Source organism: Podarcis cretensis (assembly GCF_951804945.1).
Source record: "Podarcis cretensis genome assembly, chromosome: Z".
Taxonomy (NCBI): Eukaryota; Metazoa; Chordata; class Lepidosauria; order Squamata; family Lacertidae; genus Podarcis; species Podarcis cretensis.
The window spans coordinates 49,845,448-49,870,283 of record NC_137184.1 but is presented as its reverse complement, the minus strand read 5'-3'; the positions used below and the strand labels follow the sequence as shown (position 1 = coordinate 49,870,283).

Here is a 24,836-nt window from a genome sequence, read left to right as displayed (position 1 = left end):
ATGTACTGTACTATAAAATAAATAAGACAATATTTTAGATAAAAAAATTAACATTTATTTCTTTTCTTACGTGCACTTGGGCAAAAAAAATGAGAGGCACAAATACAAGATGGGTGACACCTGGCTTGAGAGCAGTACATGTGAAAAGGATCTAGGAGTCTTGGTTGACCGCAAACTTGATATGAGCCAACAGTGTGACGCGGCAGCTAAAAAAGCCAATGCAATTCTGGGCTGCATCAATAGGAGTATAGCATCTAGATCAAGGGAAGTAATAGTGCCACTGTATTCTGCTCTGGTCAGACCTCACCTGGAGTACTGTGTCCAGTTCTGGGCACCACAGTTCAAGAAGGACACTGACAAACTGGAACGTGTCCAGAGGAGGGCAACCAAAATGGTCAAAGGCCTGGAAACGATGCCTTATGAGGAACGGCTAAGGGAGCTGGGCATGTTTAGCCTGGAGAAGAGGAGGTTAAGGGGTGATATGATAGCCATGTTCAAATATATAAAAGGATGTCACATAGAGGAGGGAGAAAGGTTGTTTTCTGCTGCTCCAGAGAAGCGGACACGGAGCAATGGTTCCAAACTACAAGAAAGAAGATTCCACCTAAACATTAGGAAGAACTTCCTGACAGTAAGAGCTGTTTGACAGTGGAATTTGCTGCCAAGGAGTGTGGTGGAGTCTCCTTCTTTGGAGGTCTTTAAGCAGAGGCTTGACAACCATATGTCAGGAGTGCTCTGATGGTGTTTCCTGCTTGGCAGGGGGTTGGACTCCATGGCCCTTGTGGTCTCTTCCAACTCTATGATTCTATGATTCTATTCTATGATTCTATGATAGTTTGGATGGGGCGCTTTTATCAATTTCTGCAGCCACACAATCAACCAGTAGCTGAACTGGGTTCCACATAGTCACAAAAACAAGTCACAAAAGCGAAGTCACAAGTCAGTCCCATAAAATGAAGAACAAGTCACAGTCAAAAAACTGAAAAAGCTACACAAACCAAAACGCAAAAAGGAACCAGACAATGAAAAGTGACCCCTAGAACAGCAATTTGACATGAATTTTACTATCTAACTGTTATGTACTGAAGTTCTCACCCTGGGCCAGCAGGGGGATACTGTAGATAGTTTTCACTCAGGTCCACATATGCAAATAAGGGATTGAAAGTGACGTTCAGTGATTGGATAGTTACAGAAAGTGGTTACTGTTGCTTTGTAGTTGAGCTCTATATAAGCAGGCTGGCTGAACCCTTCAGTTCAGTTCTCTTCTGGCCTGTGAATAAACAAGAGCTGTCTGAAAAATTGCTGTGTCGTCTGATATGTTCACCCACAACTTAACACTAATGATGCCATTGATCCATAAAATGAAATCAATAAAACAGTACAAAATGAAAATGTGATTTTTTTCTTACCTGCGCTGATGATAGTCATTGGTTGGATAGGGGCTCAGGGTCCTCTTCCATCATCACAATCAGCTTGGCTCCCAGAGAGCTCCGTAGGCCCCACAGATGTCCGGGTTTGGCTCCAGGCAGCGGTGAGGCCTCCGAGAGCTCGGACAACTTACGTTCGGGTTACAATTGTTCATAACCTGAAAAAAATGTAGGTTGAAGCGTTCGTAACCCAAGGTACCACTGTACTAAAGGCTTTACCTGAGCTTTAGGAGAAAAATAATTTTTAAAGAAAAAAGGAGGGAAAAGAAGTCCTGAAGCCTCTCTGGCCTGTTGTGGGTGGAAGGCAGGAGTTGGCTGCCTTGTGATTTCAAAAACACATCTGTGTTCCTTCATTGAGTATAAATACTTCAATACAAGATAAAGCACCTCTCTAAAATGCTGCATACAAACACACACCAATATTAAGAAGAGATAAAAAGGAGAAATGAAGAAGAGGAAGGAGTGAAATAAGGCAGTGGAAACTTAATGCACTATTTTACAAAAACGCCAAAGGGGCTTTACCCATACTTCTGTTGACAGTTTCTTTGAACCTAAGCTGTTTTTTCTCTGATGGCTCCATTCATCGACTTCTGATATTGACCTACCTTTCCAGTTTCATATAATAACAGTTTGTTCTATTTCTTCCCCTCCTTTCCACCTGAAGGAACCCAGGACAGTGTAGCATAAAATACAAATGCAAAGAAAATAATTCTTTTGTCTATTACATAAACTCTTATTTTCTGACATCTTTCTGCTGAAAGAACCCTTGGTAAAAAAGGGTGGACATATGAGATGATAAAACTGAGTTGATATGATTGCATGCTTAATCACAAAAATGGACAGTTTTACTCCCTATAAAGGGGGAGGGGGGACGTTCTTACAGATTCTGCAGATATCATAAAGCAAGGGAAATGTGTAAAATACAAAGCATTATGCATAGTAATAATGCATTCCTTTAAAATAAATAAAAAGAAATTAAAAATATTGTCCTTCATGAGAGCTGGATAACTTTCTTTGTTTCTTTTCTGGCTTCAGGCATACATTGCAGGCGACAGCTTAGTCAGCTGCATAACTAACAAAAAATACACCGTATCTCACATTGTCCAACCACATTGTTGGTTTGTATACTAACCAACTCATATATGACTGATGCAAATCATTGGACAATTTATTCCTGTTCCACTTCAGTTTGTTTGCATTTGGCTCTCACTTGCCAGAAGCCTCTTTTTTTTACGTAGGAAAGTGAGTGTTCCTTTGGATTCCCAACAGTTTTGGTTAGTGCACATTAATAGGAATTAAGTGCGAGAGGCATGTAACTTTTTAGTGGATTGTAGCTGAACCAGTTAATCCCCCCCCCAAGGGGATATTAGCAAAATCAGGTGGCAATTGAGATTGTTCCTCAAAATTCCCTAGTTCTTGTGCCTTCCCTTCCCTTCCCTAAGAGATATGGTAAATAAACATTGCAGTCTAGTAGGTGAACTGTGGTTTGGCGACCGCTGAACTATGGTTTGATGCTGGCACTCCTCACCTCCCCCTTTGCTGGTTAGTGACACCTGTGTTTTCTTGTAGCATCTGAATTGACACAAGCCTTATTATTGCCAACTATTGTTTTGCTCTCAAACTGGAGTGTCAAACCAGGATCTTTAACTTCGGGTGTTTATTTTACTTAAAAGTGGATTATTTGTCAGAATAAGCTATTTTTATGAGCTAATTAAGCTTAAGCTGAAAGTGAAACCACTCATTGGAGTCTAGATCTTGGTCCAAAGTAAACAAGCTTTTTCCTGGAGAGTTCTGGATGGCTGCGCCTTAACTTATCTACTCCCCTGTATGTTTTAGATATCTCTTCTATATCTCTGGGGAAAGGGCTCATCAAAAGAGGCAGGTTCCATGCCTTCAACTTGGCTGGCCTGTTCCCAGTGCCTCCATTGGACTTCTCCTTCACTTTCTCTGGTCGGCTCTTGTCTCCCCACCTGGGCTGCTTTCTTTCCATCAGGGAGATGAATTAAGAGTGGCTACATGGCAGCTGCTTCTTCCACAAGCTAGAGCTTCCAGGCTATGTCAGAACAGTCTTCTCAGCAGCCATTGCTTAGTTTGGTTTCCCTCTTTTTGTGAGTTGGCTTTTAGTGGTTGTGTAGCATCAGGAAGAAATTGGGAGTGCAGAAGACAGAGGGAAGGCAGAGGGACAAGTTTGCAATCAATTTCATAAAGCTTTGCAAGAGTTTAACTCCTAGGATTTTACATCGTCCAGAATTGTATGTTGAGTTCAAATTTCCAAACAGGTAGAACAATGCTGCTGTCCCCCTTCACCCCATTTTAATCTTTTTGCTGCCACAGCAGCAGAATTCATGAGTCTCTACATTTTAATAATGGAGATGTAAAGAGTCTTCAATAATATATTCTCTGTTGGTTTCTGCATGCAAACATTATGAAATATGTATTCATAGTGCGGGGATGATTACTCTACTTTTGATAGCATGTTTTCATCTTCCAACCCCTTTCCTTATTCCAAAGCACCTTGATATAATTTATTTATAAATCAGACATTCTCTTGATCTTTGAAACCTGGCCTCTGCAGACTTTCATGAGCTGTGTCTCCATCACTAGAGAATCTGCAATCCTGGTAAGTCCTCCCCCTTGAAGAAATTCAGTGTGGGTTTTTAATTGCCTGAAAACTCTTTCTAAACTATATTGTATGTTCAAAAGATATTTTCGGATGATCTCAATGCATTTTTAGCTCACCATCTTATTTAATTTAATTTTGTAGTGTAATATTAATAATAAAAATGAAGAAAGATTCCCAGGGATGTCATGGCAGAAACTGCTACTGGAACAGTTTGTCCTTATATTCCCTGTGGATATAGTGTGTGCTTGTGTTTGCAGAGTAAAACAATCTCTGCTATACTGTAATTTGCTGTGGTAAGCTTAACCACTTGACAGAATTTTCATGCGCATCCACAACACTCAATAACTATGGCATAGAGGTCCATCCATTGGAAATTAAATGATTGTCTAGTCTTGCATAATCTTTTTACCTAGCAGACATGTTTGAGCAGTCCCTAAGATCAAGGTTAGCTACTCTCTTGGCATCCATCTGTCTTGAGACACAATGGGGTGCGCCTTCGGGGATGAAGTCAAACTGCTGCATTAGCAGCACCAAAGTGAGCTCTTTGGGGTGCAAGTTTGGGCTGTGTGTCTGGAGGTCCTGGGCTGCCCAGACGACAAACCCCCCCTCTCAGCCTCACTGATGTGGTCCAAAGGGAATCAGAGCAAGACGTTTGGCACCAGCTTGGCTGCAGGAGTTGCCAGAAGGAGGTGTGCAAGGCGCCATCCAACCCTCTTAGGGACTCCACTCTGGGTTTGTGTAGGGTTTACTCCTTAGCCTTTTCTTCTCCCAAATATGCCCTACAAGGCAATGGAGGTTTAGGGTCAGAGTTTTCCTTCTCCTAGATGGGCTACTTCCCAGGTGGATGAGCCCCATCTGCCCCTCACTCCCCCCTACAGCATGTGCAGAAACTGCCATCTTTACTGTTGGACCCACTCAAGGTCTTGTCCACTCCAACTGCTGGAGCCTGTTTTTGCATGCATGCAGGGAGTGTGTGTGTGTGTGTGTGTGTGTGATAATATATATTCCACAAAATATTATAAAGAGGTGTCTTTATAATATTGTAACAAAAGAATGACAAAAGAATAACAACAATGTCCCTTGGGGGTTCTTCTGCTTTTGGTTTCGGCCACGCTATAGATTCTTTCAATTGATTCAAACTCCAGAGCAATATCACGAAGCATTTCCTTAATGCTGTAAAAACTTCCCATAAATTTGATTCTTGAGAAGTGCTCCAGTGCTTCACAGATACAGATGTTAAATCAGCGGTCTCTATCCTGTGCATTCCTCAACAGTAATTTGATGTTTTGATCATTAAGCAAACAGTCTGTGAGCACCTAGAAAGGAATACTGTGATCACCAATAGTCAGCATGGATTTCTGAAAAATAAGTCATGTCAGACTAACCTGATCTCGTTTTTTGACAGAATTACAAGCCTGGTACATGAAGGGAATGCAGTGGATGTAGCCTACCTTGATTTCAGCAAGGCATTTGACAAAGTGCCCCATGATATTCTTGTAAAGAAGCTGGTAAAATGCGGACTTGACTATGCTACCACTCAGTGGATTTGTAACTGGCTGACTGACCGAACCCAAAGGGTGCTCATCCATGGTTCCTCTTCATCCTGGAGAAGAGTGACTAGTGGGGTGCCACAGGGGTCTGTCTTGGGCCCGGTCTTATTCAACATCTTTATCAACGACTTGGATGATGGACTCAAGGGCATCCTGATCAAATTTGCAGATGACACCAAACTGGGAGGGGTGGCTAACACTTCAAAATGACCTTGACAGATTAGAGAACTGGGCCAATTCACAAGATGAATTTTAACAGGGAGAAATGTAAAGTATTGCACTTGGGCAAAAAAAATGAGGGGCACAAATACAAGATGGGTGACACCTGGCTTGAGAGCGGTACATGTGAAAAGGATCTAGGAGTCTTGGTTGACCACAAACTTGACATGAGCCAACAGTGTGACGCGGCAGCTAAAAAAGCCAATGCAATTCTGGGCTGCATCAATAGGAGTATAGCATCTAGATCAAGGGAAGTAATAGTGCCACTGTATTCTGCTCTGGTCAGACCTCACCTGGAGTACTGTGTCCAGTTCTGGGCACCACAGTTCAAGAAGGACACTGACAAACTGGAACGTGTCCAGAGGAGGGCAACCAAAATGGTCAAAGGCCTGGAAACGATGACTTATGAGGAACGGCTAAGGGAGCTGGGCATGTTTAGCCTGGAGAAGAGGAGGTTAAGGGGTGATATGATAGCCATGTTCAAATATATAAAAGGATGTCACATAGAGGAGGGAGAAAGGTTGTTTTCTGCTGCTCCAGAGAAGCGGACACGGAGCAATGGATCCAAACTACAAGAAAGAAGATTCCACCTAAACATTAGGAAGAAGAGCTGTTCGACAGTGGAATTTGCTGCCAAGGAGTGTGGTGGAGTCTCCTTCTTTGGAGGTCTTTAAGCAGAGGCTTGACAACCATATGTCAGGAGTGCTCTGATGGTGTTTCCTGCTTGGCAGCGGGTTGGACTCGATGGCCCTTGTGGTCTCTTCCAACTCTATGATTCTGTGATTCTATGATTTTATGATTCTATGTCTGCCTGCATTATTTTGATTAATTTGATTGCAGACCAGTTTTTCAGGCTGAGCTCCATAGCTTTGTTTGCTGCTATCATGACATCTGCAACTGTTTGGATACATTCGGATGTGAGGTTTTTGCACAGTCTTGGGGCAACTCCTTCCAGAGTGGCTAACACTGTTGCATCAAGTAACTTTTCTTCTCATTCTGAATTATTTTTGCCAATCCTTTGAGGCTGTGCTGCCATAGTGGGTCTGCCATATTCCTGTTCCAGCGGTTCTCCGCCGGTCTGAGAAATAGTAAAAAACCAATCATCCAGTGTGTTGTTATTTTGCAGTTTTCGGCTTCTACAGTGCATAGCCCGGGGGGGGGGGTGTTGGGTTGGGCGTGGCACTAACACAGTTTGAAGCAAATGATTTAATTAAAACAGACTGTGCTTCTAATTGCCTTCAGGGTGGAGGGGAGTCATGGTTTAAGATGCCCTTTTCACTCCGTGATATCACCACTCCCCTTTAATAGTTTCCAGTTTTGACTTCTTTTTCTCCTTGTGTGGTTCTGCAGATGCGCCTTCAGAAGGCCTTGGAGATGTATCTATACATTGCCTGAAACTGGTTTAAAGTTAAAGTTGCGAGAGCGATGTTAGAATTTCCAATTAGGCAATGTATTCCCGCAAATTCCTGCCCCGTTCACCACCAGCATTACACATGTCAATCAAGCCACCTGATGGATGCCTGCTGCTGCCTCGCCTCACAGCTCAGCCACCAGCCTTGGGGGTGGGGTTTGCTTGTTAGTTTTGCCCAGTTCTCCAAATCGATTCTGTCTTCTGTGGCTTCAGCTATCCCCCTCAGTTTGATGTTGCCTACAGATTTGGTGAGTCATGTATAAAGATGTTGGACAACAACAGGTCCAGGACTGAACCCTGCGGCACCCCATTTGCCATTTCCCTCGAGGACGACAAATAACCACTCTTTGGGTTTTGGTCAGTCAACCAGCTACAAATCCACCTAACTGTGGCATTTCCTAGCCTCTCTGCAAGAGTATCATGGGGAACTTTGCCAAAAGTATTAAAGCAAGAAACTCTTGTTTTTTAGCCTGCAATTTATAGGCAGTTGTTCCTTTCAGCTTCCTAAGTTACTTAATGCAAGGCTCTGGCTGCTGTTGCAAGCTCTGCTGCAAAGGCTCCCGTAACTCGCTCTCTCTTCAGCCATAATTTGAGCAAGGGGCCATGGGAAGGAGAGGGAGGAGACATAAAACCTTATGCTTTTGAAACTTTAATATATATATAGATATATATATTTAATATTTCATGTGAATCATTTTCATGCCTGCTGCATCCATTTCCCCCTCCCCCTCATTCCCAGGGTGGCAGAATAGAAAGCTGTTACTCCAAACATGGTTAGTGACCTGTGAACCGCAAGGGCTGTTTGTGACTTTGCCATCACTTTATTAAGGGTGCCCTCGAGAGCTGAGGAGCCCTGGAGCCGTGCGGCTATTTAGCACTAGAAAGAATATAAGCCTCCCCTCTTTCAACGTGTTCCTTTTATGTCCTGGTGGGTAGAAAGAGTTTGTCATTTTGTGTATCCTGAGCAGGGAAGTTCTGCATGACTCTGGGTGCAGAATTATACAACTGGGCCAAAATCTATGAGAAATGTGCATGTGCTTTTTCCATCCAGAGGTTTGTGGGGGGTTCCATAGGGAGGATGCAGAAGGCTTCACTTGCTTCAGTTTGACTCAATTTAATGTGCTTACTTCCTGCTGAATGTCACAAGGGACCTCAAAGCAGTTTACATATAAAAATAGAATAAATCATAAAATTACAAATCACAGAATGCAGTTAAGGTATCAAAAAAACTTCCAGCAACATCAATATCAACAGGTACAAAAACTGTTCTATAAAAGCAAATGGGCTCAAGGCTGGAAAACAGTCTTAACGATGGACACCATAAGCTGGAAAGAAGCAAGGAAATTTCCATAGAGGAATGAACTCCCAATAAGCATCCAGAAGGACGGTGTTCTAGAATTGGGGGGCTACTGCCATGCCAGAGCCATTGGGTTCTTCTTCTCCTTCATCTCTGTACATAGGCTGCCTGAATTAATAGACCCTTAATGTCCTCTCCATCTTATGAGCCAACTGTTCAGCCTCAAGTAAGAGCCCTGGGGTGAGACCCTTTGGGCTAGGCACCAGCTTTACACAGGAACTGGGAAGGTGGGAGAAGGAGAAGAAACAGTTCTTCTGAATCAACCCACTTGGCACACACGTGACCCTTGCTTGGCAGGAGCTGCTGGTCCAATATGGCTCAACAGAAAGGGAAGAGGTCATGGCAGCAGTTGGATGTTGTGATCTGGCTCCATTAATGTAACTAGGGCAGCATTCATGTGACTCTTTCTCCAATCTGTGTGAAGATGCCAGGTAGACCCCAAAGGCGATATTACCTAATATTGATCTGCTAAAATGATGTTAAATGCTCTTTTTTCAAATGCATAATGCTAAATAAAGGGACAGCTTTCTAAAATATTACTCTTTCATTAAATGTGTAATAAATGCATAAGCATATGTCTGTGGTTCCATGTTAAAAATTAAAACGATGCTTTAAGCTAGGATAGAGTATAGCATTTCAATTTAGTAAAAACAAAATGCAGAATTTAAAAACTCTATGTTAACTAAAGAGGATTCAGCATATTTAACAGCAACATTATTAAAATGGCTCCAAGTTACAAGAAAGGAGATTTTGACTAAACATTTGGAAAAACTTTATGACAGTAAGAGCTGTTCAGCAGTGGAAGAGTCTCCCTCTGAAGGTGATGGACTCTTCTATCTTGGAGGTTTTTAAGCAGAGGTCATGGATGCTTTAGCTGAGTTTCCTGCATTGCAGGGGGTGGACTAGATGACCCCTGGGATCCCTTCCAACTCTACAGTTCTATGATTCTATTATTCTAAAAATGACCACAATACCCTATTGGTCAGCAAAAAAAGAAAGGAAAAAGCAAAGCCACATAGCTGTTAAACCATCTGTGTTGGAGCACATTGGCATATATTAAATGTACACTGGAAAGGAAATGTCTCCTGTCCTCCAAACATGCTTCAGTAATGCTCTGATTTATCTTCTGTCTAGGGAGAGTTGCTAGTTGGTTGGGTAGGCAGGGGGTGTGAAATTATTTCCAGTTGGGGAGAGTTACACATTTCTTCAAGGTTGCTTTTGATTTGCTGTCAACATGGATTCTATAGTTGAAGACCCTCCTCTTAGAAGAAGACCCACCTCTCCTGTTTCTGCTTTCTGGAAAAGGGTTCACTGATCCCTCCTCCTTTCTTTCTTTTTTTCCAGAAGCCTTTGAAATTGTAGTGCGGCATGCGAGAAACTACACCAACTCCATGTTCAGAAACTATTATCGCAATATAGCTGCCAGAGCTTTTAAATTTGTGGGGGAGTTTTTTACGGACATATCCTTGTACATCCTGGGCTCAGACATCAACGTCAATGACATGATAAATGAATTCTTTGACAGTTTGTTCCCATTGGTCTACCCGCGCCTGGTGAACCCGGGCTCACCGGATCCTTCGCTGGAAATGACCGAGTGCCTCCGACTTGCCCGGCGAGACCTGAAGGTGTTTGGGAACTTTCCCAAAATCATGATGACGCAGGTGTCCAAGTCTCTCCAGGTGACGCGAGTCTTCCTCCAGGCACTCAACCTTGGCATTGAGGTGGTGAACACCACCGACCACTTGAAGTTCAGCAAGGACTGCGGGAGGGCCCTGCTGAAGATGTGGTACTGTGCCCATTGCCAAGACCTTATGATGGTGAAGCCATGTGCTGGGTTCTGTGGCTCTGTGCTGCAGGGGTGCCTGGCCAGCCTGGTGGAGATAGATAGCTATTGGCAGGAGTACCTCCGTTCTCTGGAAGGGCTGACGAGGAGCATGAGGGGCATCTACAACATGGAGCATGTGCTTCTCAGTCTCTTCTCCTTGATACAAGATGCCATCACATACATGCAGAAGAATGCTGGGAAGCTGTCAGCGACGGTGAGTTCTCCTTCCAGTTTTTACAGACCATTTGCTCTGCAGTTGGAAGCAGTTCTGCTCCTGAATACCAGTGGCTAGGAGCCGCAGGAGGGGAGCTCAGGGCCAGTTTGCTGGCTGGCCATTGGGAGAGCAGGATGCTGGGCCAGGTATTCCACTGGCCTGATCCAGCGGGCTCTTCTTAGGTTTCTATTGTTTATTTCTTTGAGAGAGCAGTGGAAGAGGGGTGAGGGGAAAGAAAGATATCATACAGAAGCAACTACATGTGAACATGTGCAATAGAGCTCAGCAACAGCTTAGGAAAATCCTAGATCCCATATCAGGCTGATCCAGGGTTTGCTTGGAATGGGTTGAGGCATTCCTGGGTTGGATGCACCTGGAAAGATCTGGCACTGTCAAAGTGGGTGGCTGTTTCAAACCCTAATTAAATATGCAGTTGTGGGAGGGGGGATAAGGAGATGCAGGCAGATACTCTTGCCTGTCCTTTCCCCTCTTCCTCGCTGCCGCCTGCATAGTACCCCCAAAGTCGTGGAACTTCCTCCCTGCAGAGGTGTGTCTGGCACCATGAATGCTGAAGATGTGCCTCTTTATCCTATTTTCAGGGCCCACCTTGTTTCAAGTTGCTTTGGACTGTTTCTGATACTGTGTTTTAATTATTGTAACCTGCCCTAGTACCTTGGGGCGAAGGAAGGGGAAATGATAAACAAACAAACAAACAAACAAAAATATTAAATTAGGATTTAAAACATGAAGTACTTTGGTGTATTATAGAACTGTAATGATGTTGGCCACATTTACCCATAAAAACCAACTGCCTTCTGGGTGGTTTTTGTTATTACTATTATGTATTAAATAGTGAGGAGCAAAGGGTGGGTTACAGTATAAAAACGCAAAATGCATAACATAGTAAACACAACAATACAACCCTCCCACAGTTTATAAGGCCTGGGAGAAGAGGAATGCTTTTGCCTGACAACTAAAGATATGTAATGAAGGCACCAGGTGAGCCTCCCTGGGGAGAGCATTCCAGAGACAGGGAGCCACTGCAGAGAAGGCCCCGTTCTCATGTTGCCAGCCTCCGGACCTCTCATGGAGAGGGCACATGAAGAAGGGCCTCAGAAGATGATCTCAGGGTCCAGGAAGGTCCATATGGGGAGAGGCAGTCCTTGAGGAATTGTAGTCCTGAGCTGTTTAAGGCTCAGCACTTTGAGGGCCAGGATTCGCATTATATGCTCAGACTATCTTGCCCCAGGGAGCAACCTGAATGCTAAATTTTGCAGCATCTGAAGTTTCCAAACCATCTTCAGAGGCAGTCTCTTGTTGCAGTAATCTAATCTAGAGGTTACCAGAGCATAGACAATTGTAGCTCTGCTACAGAGGGCCTCGGTCTTACCTGAATTGAGCTTCAGTTTGTTGGTTCTCATCCAGTCCATTACCAAGGCAAGACAACAGTCCAACTCATTGAGTGCCACACCTGAAGAAAAGCAGAGCTGTGTGTCAACAGCATATTGCTGACAACGTACTCCAAAATTCCAGATGACCCCACTCAGCAGTTTCATTTGGAAGTTGAACAGCTTGGGGGATAAACTGAACCCTGAGGAACCCTGAAAGCACTTCCCAAGCGACTCCCTCTGCAGTGTCCATCCAAGTAGGACTGGAACCAGTGCAAAGCAGTGCCACCCACCCGCAACTCAGACAGATGTTCCGGAAGGATACTGTGGTTTATGGTATTGAAAGCCTCTGAGAGGTCAAGGAGAATTAACAAGGACACATTTCCCCTGTCTCTCTCTCAGCAGAGGTCATCATACAAGTTGACCAAAGCAGTTTCTATGCAAAAACCAGGCCTAAACCCCAACTGAAATGGATCTAGAAAATCACTTTCCTGCAAGAGTGCCTGGATATGGCCAAGGATTCTTGTGAGAATTTCACAAAAAAAGATTTCTGGATAAGACTGCAGCATATGTGCAAAGAAGCAAAGTGCTACATCTAGATATATTTGTCCATAATTCCATATTTCTAAACCAACTGATTGTGGGGGATATTCCCTAACAGAACTAATTGTAAATGAAGTTAACATCAGATTGCAAAAAAAGGTTTTGCAAAACTACCTCCATTCTGATTCCTCCCCAGTATATCTTCAGAAAATGCCACCGAACCTCACGCTCTGGAGGAAGGAACAGACACAAGTGTACATGAGAAGAATGGAAGGGTCCCTCCTCACTCCTTCACTCAAGTTTTTTCAGGCGAACAGATGTCAGATTTGCTTGCAGACCAGCCTTGCCAGTGATGTTTAAGGTGCACCTCTGGCAAATGCTGCTGATGACCAGTGTAAAACGAGAGAGGCTTCCTTTTCCTCTCCTTGAAATTCACTTTGCATTGACCAGCCTGGGGATATGGGGTCTTGATGATGGCTAACTCTCATACAACAACATGGGGCTGGATCCAGTGTTCTCTGTTCATTGGCACAAGGACTTTTGCACTAGAGGATGGGTGAGTTTGAATGTTGCACAAGAGGAATCCAGTGCAACAGTTGTGCTAGTGGACACTTGTTGCCCAGGCAATTGAGGTGCAGTCTGTTATGCAACAGTGTTATGAGCGATCTGCTTGTTCGTTCGTTTGTGCAGCAATTTTCTGCTGGCACAAAACATTTCACCGTTGGAATGAATGTGCAGTTGATTTGCAACTTGTGTGATTGCAGCTTTACGCAGATTTTTGGTGGCCAGTCAGCTGAAATCACACAAATTAAATGCACACAAGGTGTGTTAAATGCACATAAGCTCTCAGACTTGCTTACTGGGGTCTGAGAGGCACAGAAGAATGCTCACTTGGCACGTCAGCTTCAGAAAAGGTGGAGATGGTTATGTGAGGTTGTTCTGGCTATACCCACAACTTTGTGTGCAGTCCCTGGAATGTAATCCTGTGCATGATGCATGTCAACTGTCCCACTAAATGACTTTAACTTACTGCTCCATTGGCTACAATCTATAGATTTATTTTCTTTTTTAAAAATTCCATCAATATAATAACAAGAAAATGGAAAGAAACATTGGCAGCTCATGTCAACATTTAAAATAATACACCAATCCTGAATTATATATCTTAATGCAGTTTGTCCATATGTACAAATAGGCATCTAAATGAGATTGATGGTCGTCAGATCCATATTTAAAAATTTGTGCATCCCTACAACAATATTTGACTTAGCCTGAGTGCTTTAGAATGACCTCCCTTCCAGTTGAGCAATGTGTTGTCAGAATTAATATCTGTGCTGATTGTTCTTCTTCCCCATTGCATCCCCAGGAAGTCCCATGAGTATTTGCAAGCAAGAAATACTCAGTTTGCAGTCTGGAACTGATGGATTTAGGAGGAAGGGTCAATTCTGACCACTAGACATGGTGGCTGGCAGGAACTGTCTAGAATTCAGATGCTGCTATAAGCTGCTCTGAGTCAAGCATAGAGTATTGTGGGATTGGCAGAGAAATAGCTTTGGGTTGGTAAGAATGCTGCTGTAGATGCAAGATGCAAAAAGGGCCTGGAGAGCTTTATTTGGGGCTGGGAGAAAGAGGAACAGCACATGCAGTTCGAAAGGAATGAAGTCATAAAGTGTGATGAAGGATTTCTGCCTTACAGAAGCTCTCTAATTGCAGGGAACTAGCTGACAAGGTGAGGGGAGGGGTGCTGGGAGGAGGAAGGGCAGGTGATTTTAAACAAATGGCTTTTTCTGTTCTGGGGTTAATAACTCGTGAACAATTTACTGGTACATTAAAGGTAAACAAAGATTCAAATGGATAACTGGAGGAGAACCTTGATTAAAGCACTTGCGAATAAAGCTGTTCAGCATTTCATTTGCTACTCACAGCACCAATTTCACTGAAGTATCTGGGAGAGAAAAGGCTGCAGGTGACTTCAACATCCATGCTGAGGATGCCTCAGTTCTCTCGCTCAGGAGTTCATGGCCTCCGTGGCAATAATGGGCCTGTCTCACATGGTCATTGGTCCAACATTGGTCTGGAAATAGAGGGTGACCATCACCTCATTATCATGGTCAGAACACCTCATGGTGAGGTTTGGAATTGCAGCGATGATTCTCCCCTGCAAAGGCAAGGGACCAGTTATGATGGTCCACTCCCAGAGACTGATGGAAACTGATGGATTCCTGACTGTTCTGTGGGATTTTCCAGATGATAGAGCAGGTGATAGCTAAGGGGCGGGTGGGGAGGGCGCTTACCTTGGGGATGGGTTTACTGCCCAAGAGCCTGGTGGACTGCTCCCAAAATCAGCATGGCCCGGGGCTTGGCTCCCAGGGTGCTGGGCTGCTGCGTCCACCCCCAGCCACCGGAGGGCAGCTAGGAAAGATGCAACTACCATGTGCTGCTCCCACGGGGCCTGCAGTGTGCCTGAGCCACACATCTCTCCTGGGAGTTACGCAGTGGCTCAGGTGCCTGCAGGCACTGCACTCTGCCTGAGAAGGCAGCATGGGACTGGCCTCCGCCCACAGCCTTCCCCTCAGCTGCCCTCCAGCAGGACTCAGGAGAGTGCCTGTGAGTGACTGGAGGGCGCCAGAGCCGCTGTGCTGCATCACTCGCAGGGGCCCTTCAGCTGTAGGGTGACCCACAGGAACACCGGGGCTCGGGCCCCAGCCCTGTGCTGCTTTTGCGGGCAGCGCTGGGCCAGCAAAGCACACTGCATCTCACTCAGTGTCCCTATGGGAGGGACACAGTTCTGGCAGCATGCCCTGACCTGGCTCCCCCTGCCCTATGGGTGGGTCCCCCCCCCATGTGGGTGGCACACATGCCCTGGGCAAGCACCTTCCCTAGGTGCCTGAGTGGTTTGCCATGCTGCTGCTGTGGAGGCCCTAGTTTCCCCATGGAATGGTGAGTCTCATGGGGTCATTGACATGATCGCTTCTGAGTGCCCCCTCCAGTGCTGTGGGTCTGTTTTGTTCCTCCATGTGCTGAGGAGCTGTGGTTCTGTGAGGAAATGAGATTCAGGCTCATAATCAGGTCTATCATGGTCGTGAGGACAGCAAAGAGATTCCATGTTTCTGCCTCCATTGTATCTTTGAGGAACCGTCCAGCGGAGTTCTGTGTAGTCCAGAGGTTGGTTACTCTTGTAAGAACTCTGCTTAAGGGTCATTTCCCTGCCATTGTCATTCTTGCATCATTTCTCACCCCTCCTAGTGCAAGAGCACTATGGGATGCGGAGGAGAGGCCCCCTGCTGTGCCTTTGTTCAGGAGCTGCTCTGTGGGTGTAATGGGATGCTAAATGGTTTCTGCAGCTTCCGCTGCTGATCTATCCATGATTAGGCTTGCAAGCCAACAGCTGACATTCAAGGTTACAAATGCAGGCTTTTAAAGTAATTTACATTTTCCACCATTTTTACCCTCTCTTATGAGTCTTCTCCATCACACACACACACACACACACACACACACCCTGCCCACCCTCAAGTTCCTCCCTGGTAAAGGTAAAGGTAAAGGTACCCCTGCCCGTACGGGCCAGTCTTGACAGACTCTGGGGTTGTGCGCCCATCTCACTTAAGAGGCCAGGGGCCAGCGCTGTCCGGAGACACTTCCGGGTCACGTGGCCAGCGTGACATCGCTGCTCTGGCGAGCCAGAGTCGCACACAGAAACGCCGTTTACCTTCCCGCTGGTAAGCGGTCCCTATTTATCTACTTGCACCCAAGGGTGCTTTCGAACTGCTAGGTTGGCAGGCGCTGGGACCGAACGACGGGAGCGCACCCCGCCGCAGGGATTCGAACCGCCGACCTTTCGATCGGTAAGCCCTAGGCGCTGAGGCTTTTACCCACAGCGCCACCTGCGTCCCTCCTCCCTGGTAGTTGTTTTTTATCCTTTAAAGACAATTTCACTTGGCAGAGCTGGTTGAGGAAAGCAGCCTCTATAGTTGGAAAAGAGCAGAGATTTTTAAAATGCCTTCAGCATCAACCATGGCTTGAGAACTTGACAGGATTTGGTTTGCTGGCAGATGTTTTGGACTGCAGTTCCCATCAGCAGCCTGCCATGCTGCTTACAGATGATGAGAGTTGTAGTCCAAAACACCTGGACTTATGAAAAGCTGGTTTCCTGTCTAACCAGATTCCCTCTGAAGTTGGTAGCATCTTGTAGCTGCCCATCCATTCCATTTTTTTTGTGTCCCCCCCCCCCCGCACCTGTCATTCCTCCATTGACTTAGATTGTAACCTCCCCAGAGCAGGGGCCTGTCTACTTGCTCATTTGAATGGTTATGATGTCCATCATACACATTCAAGGTGTTGAATAAAGCACAGGTTGTCAGGTGTGGGGCAGGTGAGTGTGGCAAAATGGTGTGGTGGGTCAAATTAGGCACTCTTGTGGGCCTGCGTTCACCCAGAGGGTCAGAGGTTCCCCATGGCTGCCTTAGAGCAATGTGGTTGACTGAGGTTTTCAACCTGAGACCTTCAATCTAGCAGTACAGATTTATATTACAATGAAAGGATACTAAATAGGTTCAAGGTGTTGTTGATGGTGCATGAAGCCTATGTAGCTACTCAAATCAACCCCTGTACTCTGCAGGTGAGGGCTTTCTGCAGATACTATATTATCAGGAGGTTCATACTGTAGAATATTGGTAGGAATCGGACCTCTGATGCTGTGGCTTCTGCCCCTTTGGAGTTCCCTCCCCCTGAGTATTAGACAGGTCCTGTCTCCATTCTGTTTTCAGGGTCTGCTGAAGTCTTTTAAGCTGAGATCTTCCCTGGGCTGCATCTGCACTGGAATTGCTCTTAAGATATCTTCATCACTTACTGTTTGCTGCCCTGGGAGGAAGAGCTTGACATAAATAAATTGGATGTATAGATCTGCTCTTCACTAGTGGTCCCAGGGGAGGTTATGGCAATTGCAGAAGAAAGAGAATGCCAGCATCTACAGCATAGAATGGTCTTCAGCAGACAAACCAGCAAATTACTGCTGAGACTGTCTCACCGCCACTGTAACAGATGGGGCTATATTGAAGATATGAGGGGTGAGCCAGAGGCTGGCGTGTGGCTGCCTCATTACAGAGTTCCCTCCAAGTGGCCAAAGCGAGTGAAAGGAAATTCTCTCACACCCTCTTACTGTGCCTTCCATCCTGTTTTATCCCTAATGCTTTAAATCAATTTTTAAATTGACATTCATGGAGGCAAGGAGGATAACTAACTTTTTATGCCTGGTTATGTTTCTGTTAGAGCTATTTCACACTCCGATGTCGAAAAGGAGAAGAGAAAACATTAGGCTGTGGCAGAGGGAGAGAAGGGAAGCAGGGCAGTTCCATTGGCTCTGTTGAGACAGCAGTTGCACCTTTCAACTCCCCCTGTGGTGGATATCACCAACTGAGGTGCTGACAACGAAAAAAGTAAATATGGAAGGGAAAAGAGTAACATATGAGGATATTACCAGGAAAACAGATCAGGGGATAAGGCTCAAACCATATGAACAAATTGGAAAGATGCTAACAGGGTGGCTGCAATATCACCAGATTAGTGACTTATTAAATGAAGACAAAAGGAGAAATGGGTTTAAAGACAAAAAAATCAAAATTCCAAAACGAGTTAATAGAGTGTAAAGGTAAAACCTTATCTAGAATATATAGTCTGTTGCTTGAATGGTATACAAAAGACGAAGAAGTAAAGGAATCAATGATAAAATGGGTGATCATATTGGGCATAACATCAAATTGTAAGCGTGGAAAAGACTATGGAAGGAGGGTTTGAGATTTACAGGATGTATGGCTTTAAAGGAAAATGTTTTAAAAATGATGTATAGATGGCACTTGACGCCAGTAAAGTTAGCTAAAATGTATAGAAAAAGAGAAAGAAAATGTTGGAAATGTAAAAAAGTAGATGGGGATTATTTTCATATGTGGTGTACCTGTGACAAGGTTAAAAAAATTTGGGAATCAATTTATAATGAACTCAAAAAAATATTTAGGTATACTTTCCCCAAAAGACCGGAAGCGTGTCTGTTAGATTTAATAGGAACGGAAATCAAAATGGGAGACCAAAATCTGTTTATGTATGCTACGGCCGCCGCAAGAACCCTCCTGACCCAAAGATGGAAAAGACAAGACATACCAACCATCCAGGAGTGGCAGGTGAAGTTGACAGAAGACGCAGAACTTGCCAAATTGTCAGGGAGGATCCGGGACCAGGAAGATCAAAGATACCAAAATAATTGGAGTAAATTTATTGAATATTTAAAGGAGAATTGTAAAGATGTCAAGACACTAGCAGGATTGACATAATACCTTCAGTGTATAACAGTATTATTGTGAGAATGATGTGCGCGATAGAAAGGGGTTAAATATACCAATTGTAGGGAGGGAGGGGAGTCGCGACTCGGCAGAGTCAAAGGGAATGTATGGCATTAATATGGTTTGTTGGAAAAGAATATGTAAGGAAAACAATAAAAATTTACTTGGGAAAAAGAAAGAAAGAAAAATGTTGCCAGTCCTTTGCAAACTCTAGATCTGTCTGCCAATTGCGTAAAAATCTCCTTCTTCAGGCTGCAACTTGTGCATTGTTTAGTGGATCATTCCTAGGGCATCCTTGATGTGAGCTGCACTGACTCTGCTCCCAAGGGAACTACTAGGTTAAAACCTGGCTAATTACTTTGTTAGCAGGTCTGCAGAGAATGAAGCCAAAAGTAACCTTCCTTAGCACAATGAAGCTCTCTTGTCTCTCTTTGCAGTGTGTGTGTGTGTGTGTGTGTGTTTCTCTCTCTCTGTGTGTAGTCAAGACATACCATTACATACTTTCTGGTCAAAAGATTCTAGAGAATGGGTATCATTCATTTATATATTCTTTTCTTTTCCCACATCCCCATGAGTGAAATGGCTCCAAAGTTCCCCGCAAATAAATCGAAGTGAAATAAAAATGAGTTATAGCAATAAAAGCAGGATTTGCAGTAATCCACGGCAGCAGAATCACATGCAGGCTGCTGACTGGATTTCAGAATGATGTGTATTGATTGAAGCCAAATGAATTAACTCCCCGCTTCTTAAGGGCTCCATTATTCATCTCTTAATTTCTTTTCTGCTACCCATTAATAAACTTGCTGGGCCCAAAGCCCTGCAACGAGAGTGTGCTGTCGGGAATGCTTCGCCCTGCCCTAGTCCAAGGAGTCCCTTGGTAACTTGAGCTCCATCTGCATTATGCATTTGAAGCTGTATCATGCCACTTTAGAACAACTACAGTTTTCCTCAAAGAGTCCTGGGAAGTGTAGTTCATTAAGGGCACTGAGAGTTCTCTGGAGGCCCCATTCCCATCACTGAGCTACAATTCCCAGAGCAGTTTAACAACCCAGCCTCTCTTTCCAGGAAACTCTGTAAATTGATGCTCGGGGTGGGGTAGGGTGCAGGAATAGGGGCCTCCTGACAATTCTCAGCACCCACAACAAACCACAGTGCCCTGAATTCATTGGGGGAAGCCACAATTGTTTAAAGTGGTATGATACTGATATAAATGTATTTTGTGCATATGGAGCCTTGTTATGACTGCTTTTGACTCTGTTAACATAGGAAGAATATTTGGGCAGATGCTTGTACTTGGAACTCTATGGCTGAATGATGCCACCAAGTGAGGTGGTTTACCTGCCTGCCCTGTTGGTTGCACCAGCCCTTGCCAGCCTTGTCTCCTCCATGTCTTCTTCAGCTACAGCTCCCAACAGCCCTGCTGGTGGGAGTTGTAGCCCAACAACTTCTGGAAGCTGCCAGGTTGTTGATGGCTGGGTGATTGACTGTTGCCTTCCAGAATCTTTCCTGATCCTTCTAACTGGATCCAGGGCCTTCTGCCTGCAGAACTGTGGGAACGTTTATATAATTTAGCAGAGTTTAAACGATCCCCTGTTTGAGTTTATGCAGCGACAAGCAGGTTGCTAACTCGTTTGAGTCCTATCAATAATTATACCTTCCTGGTTGATAATCCCTTTAAGTCCCTCTTAAAGAAACTATTTTACTATCAGATTCATTCAGGTTTACAGAGCTGTTCCTGAAGGCAGGCTTAGGTTACATAACAGATAAACTATATACTAGATAGCAGTGAGTCATGAGAGGACTGCATCCGAGTAGTTACCAGTTACCACTCCTTGCAGCAGCCAACCGGCTGACAAAACTGCCTGCACACAGAGGCAGTCAGTCCTCTCAGAATGTGGGACTTGACTGACAGCTTTATATTCCACAAGAACATGGGGTATACCAGCTGAGTCATGGGTCTTCCTCATAACAAGATGGCTGTTGCTTGGTTTGCAGTTTACTTAAAGGGGTCCCATGTGCCATGATGTTCAGCAGTCATTTATGCTGGCTGGTCTTTCTATCCTAAATCAATTTTCACCCGTAGTTCCCTGTCCCTCCCAACATCAGTTGTGGAAATGAGGCTTTTAGGCACTCACCTAGAGAGGAGTGCATCAGTGCTTGTGACATTAATTTGTGGAAGGATTCACTTTTACTGGGCTGTTTTGCCATCCTGTTTATTTACTCCTTGGCTGCATATTCCAGATATATTGACCCATGTTTGCCGGTAGATAAGTTTTAATCTTACTTTTGGTGGTAGCAATTAATCTTCTCTCCCCACCCCCCATCTCCTGCTTGAATAGGAACGCACTTCTCGTGAACAACTTTGTCTGCTTCTCTTTGGCTTGAGAGCAGTACATGTGAAAAGGATCTAGGATCTAGGAGTCTTGGTTGACCACAAACTTGACATGAGCCAACAGTGTGATGCGGCAGCTAAAAAAGCCAATGCAATTCTGGGCTGCATCAATAGGAGTATAGCATCTAGATCAAGGGAGGTAATAGTGCCACTGTATTCTGCTCTGGTCAGACCTCACCTGGAGTACTGTGTCCAGTTCTGGGCACCACAGTTCAAGAAGGACACTGACAAACTCGAACGTGTCCAGAGGAGGGCAACCAAAATGGTCAAAGGCCTGGAAACGATGCCTTATGAGGAACGGCTAAGGGAGCTGGGCATGTTTAGCCTGGAGAAGAGGAGGTTAAGGGGTGATATGATAGCCATGTTCAAATATATAAAAGGATGTCACATAGAGGAGGGAGAAAGGTTGTTTTCTGCTGCTCCAGAGAAGTGGACACGGAGCAATGGTTCCAAACTACAAGAAAGAAGATTCCACCTAAACATTAGGAAGAACTTTCTGACAGTAAGAGCTGTTTGACAGTGGAATTTGCTGCCAAGGAGTGTGGTGGAGTCTCCTTCTTTGGAGGTCTTTAAGCAGAGGCTTCACAACCATATGTCAGGAGTGCTCTGATGGTGTTTCCTGCTTGGCAGGGGGTTGGACTCGATGGCCCTTGTGGTCTCTTCCAACTCTATGATTCTATGATTCTAAGAAGTGTTGCCTTTCTGCTAATTTTATTGGCGTGAGAATTGGAAAGAGATCTTGGATGGCTTTAAAGGAGAATTGCACAAATTCATGGAGGAAGAGAAAGCTACCAGTGGCTACTAACCCTGACTGCAGTTTTCTGCCTCCACTGCCAAGAGACAGTACTCCTCTGAATACCAGCTGAAGGGAGAGAGTGCTGGAAGTGTTGGGATGCAATTCATGTTGCACTGCATGGGAAAGTAGATAGGAGAGAGGAGCCTCCAGATTTCCCAGACTATAATTTCTTTCCTAACCTGTGCTGACCGTCACTCGGGTGCTAGATTGACTCTAGGGTTGCTGACCTCATTTCCTGCTTCTTGCTTTTCATCCTGGCAGAGGAGACAAATATTATGCCTCTCCTGTTGAGGGGCAAGAGCAGGGGTAGGCAACCTAAGGCCCAGGGGCCGGATGCGGCCCAATCGCCTTCTCAGTCTGGCCTGCGGATGGTCCGGGAATCAGAGTGTTTTTGTAGCACCCTGCTTGTGGTTAACGCTTAGCTGGAATGAAATATTCAACGCAGCAATAGAGAAATTAAAATAATAATTTATTTGTCAGACAAATAAATATGAGGCACAGTGGTATATGGTTACCAAGCTCTGGCCTGGCCTCCTGCCATTCTGGCCAGCACTTATATTTCCTTAATCCAGCCCCCTTGCTCCTCCTGTGGCTGCCTCTGTCCAATCAGCCTGGTTGAAATTCCTATTGGCTGTTTGCTAGAACCAATCACAAAAGATACACCCATTTCCTCATGCCCTTTTATGGGAAACAAAAAGATATATATTCTTCTATCTATAAATGACAAATAAGTAGTAATATATCTTACATGTGTCTCAACAAGGAACCTTAATTACCAGCTCACCTCGCCCTATTGCCCTCCAAAACAAATGGTTTAATCTTAAATTTTTATCTTAAACAGATGTCAAGGATCTTGAGTTCACATCATCATTGAAAGATCTCCTTCTCTTGGAGGTCTTTTAAACAAAGGCCTGACAACCATATGTGTGCTCTAATGATGTTTCCTGCTTGGCAGGGGGGCTGGGCTGGTGGCTGATGGCCCCTGTGATCTCTTCCAACTATATGAAATAAGAATCTATCATAAGGATTTAACATTTCTTAGCTTCTAATTCCTTTGCATAATTACATTTAAGCCAATATATTTAATACATAACATAGATAGCTTTTTAGAAGAATAAACCTTTTCAAAGTAAAAAAGGAAGGAACAGTTTCCAGCCTCAAAATAAGATAGAAAGAAAACCTCTTCTCCAGCCAAGCCAGTTGCCTTTTTCACTGCTCTTGACCTTTCAACCTTAGGAAAATATGGCTCAAGTTTAATGGGAGGCACATGGTTTTATTTTACTATTTACCCACTCTTAATTATGTTTATCTCTTTTTTTATCTTCTGTAATATGTAGGGTCAGTGTAACCTTGGCTGTCAGCCTGTAATTCCCTTTGACTTTGAGAATTGTTTTCTGCTATAAATCAGGGGGCCCCCTTATCCAGGAGAATAAACATTTTGCCAAGGTTCTTAGGCAGCTGGTCTTCTGCCTGGCATGAACATTTGAAAATCTTTAAGCTCATTTTAAAATACAGGCCCTGATCAAGCCTCAATAAAAATGCAGGCTATGATTAGATGCCTCATTTTGACATGAGTAGAATGTGACCTTTTATTTAAAATGCATCTCTGGGTCATTTGTGGGGCATAGGAATTCGTTCATCCCCCCCCCCCAAAAAAAAAATAGTCCGGCCCACCACATGGTCTGAGGGATGGTGGACCGGCCCATGGCTGAAAAAGGTTGCAAGAGCAAGCATGGCTCAAGGCACCTCCACCTTAGTTAAGTAGAGCTAGTGATCTTTCCTATTAAGTACCGTATGTACTTCCTGCGATAAACATAGCTTTTTTATTTTATTTTCCTGAAGTCAGAGTTTCAGTGTGATTATATCCAGGGTAGCTCCTCCAACAGAGATTCAGTATTAAGTTCAACATCTCCTGAACATTTTTACTCCAGGTGCTAACAGAGTGCTGCTGCAGTCCTTCTTGACAGTTTTCCCCAGGCATCTGGTTGGTCACTGAGCACAGCATGCTGGACTGGATGGGCCCCCTTTGGCCTAATTCAGCAGCTTTGCTCTTCATTCTTTTGAAAGTGTTTGTGGTGTGACGCCCTCCCAAATCCACTTAGGTTGTGGCTGTGTGGATATTGCACATCCCTGCATGGTAGCACTTTCAGAAGCAGGGTACCTCTGGGTGCCGGAGGCTGGGAATCACATGCGCAAAGAGTGCTGCAGTTGAGCTCAGGTCTTGCTTGCAGGTTTCCCATGGGTACCTGCTTGGCTACTGTGGTACCTCGGGTTACAGATGCTTCAGGTTACAGACTCTGCTAACCTGGAAGTAGTACCTCGGGTTAAGAACTTTGCTTCAGGATGAAAACAGAAACCGTGCAGTGGCAGCGGGAGGCCCCATTAGCTAAAGTTGTACCTCAGATTAAGAACAGTTTCAGGTTAAGAACGGACCTCCAGAACGAATTAAGTTCGGAACCCAAGGTACCACTGTATTATGAGAAGAGAATGCTGGACTCAGTGGGACATTGGCCTGATCCTGCCTCTTCCTATGTTCTTTCCCAACCTCTGGCTGCTTGTCCCCCAGGGGAGCAATGGTAAGAAGGTTTTTGATAGACAAAGTTTTTTTATTTTATTTTCAACCATGTCTAATCTAATCCAATTAAATATTATTACAGAGATAATTTAACCTGAAATGTGGATTAGGAAGTACAAAGGATGCTCATCAGATTTTCTTTCTTCATGGAGGAATTAAGTTATTTTCAAATTCAAATCCTGCA

General features: G+C 44.5%; 1 protein-coding gene and 1 long non-coding RNA gene across 4 annotated transcripts in view; one reads left to right on the top strand and one right to left on the bottom strand.

Moving 5' to 3' along the window:
• Positions 1 to 24,836, top strand: part of GPC3 (glypican 3) — a 245,626-nt gene that overhangs the window by 101,926 nt on the left and 118,864 nt on the right. For all 3 annotated transcript variants that reach the window (XM_079962803.1, XM_079962802.1, XM_079962801.1), the window contains one exon: positions 9,932 to 10,626. In XM_079962803.1, coding sequence (XP_079818929.1) covers positions 9,932 to 10,626 — 695 coding nt within the window. The remainder of the gene's footprint in view (positions 1 to 9,931; positions 10,627 to 24,836) is intronic.
• On the bottom strand, positions 1,359 to 14,927 carry LOC307208337. The gene is made up of 3 exons (XR_013835106.1): positions 14,869 to 14,927; positions 12,017 to 12,113; positions 1,359 to 1,585 (listed from the first exon to the last, which is right to left on the bottom strand). It is a non-coding gene; the product is annotated as an uncharacterized lncRNA (long non-coding RNA).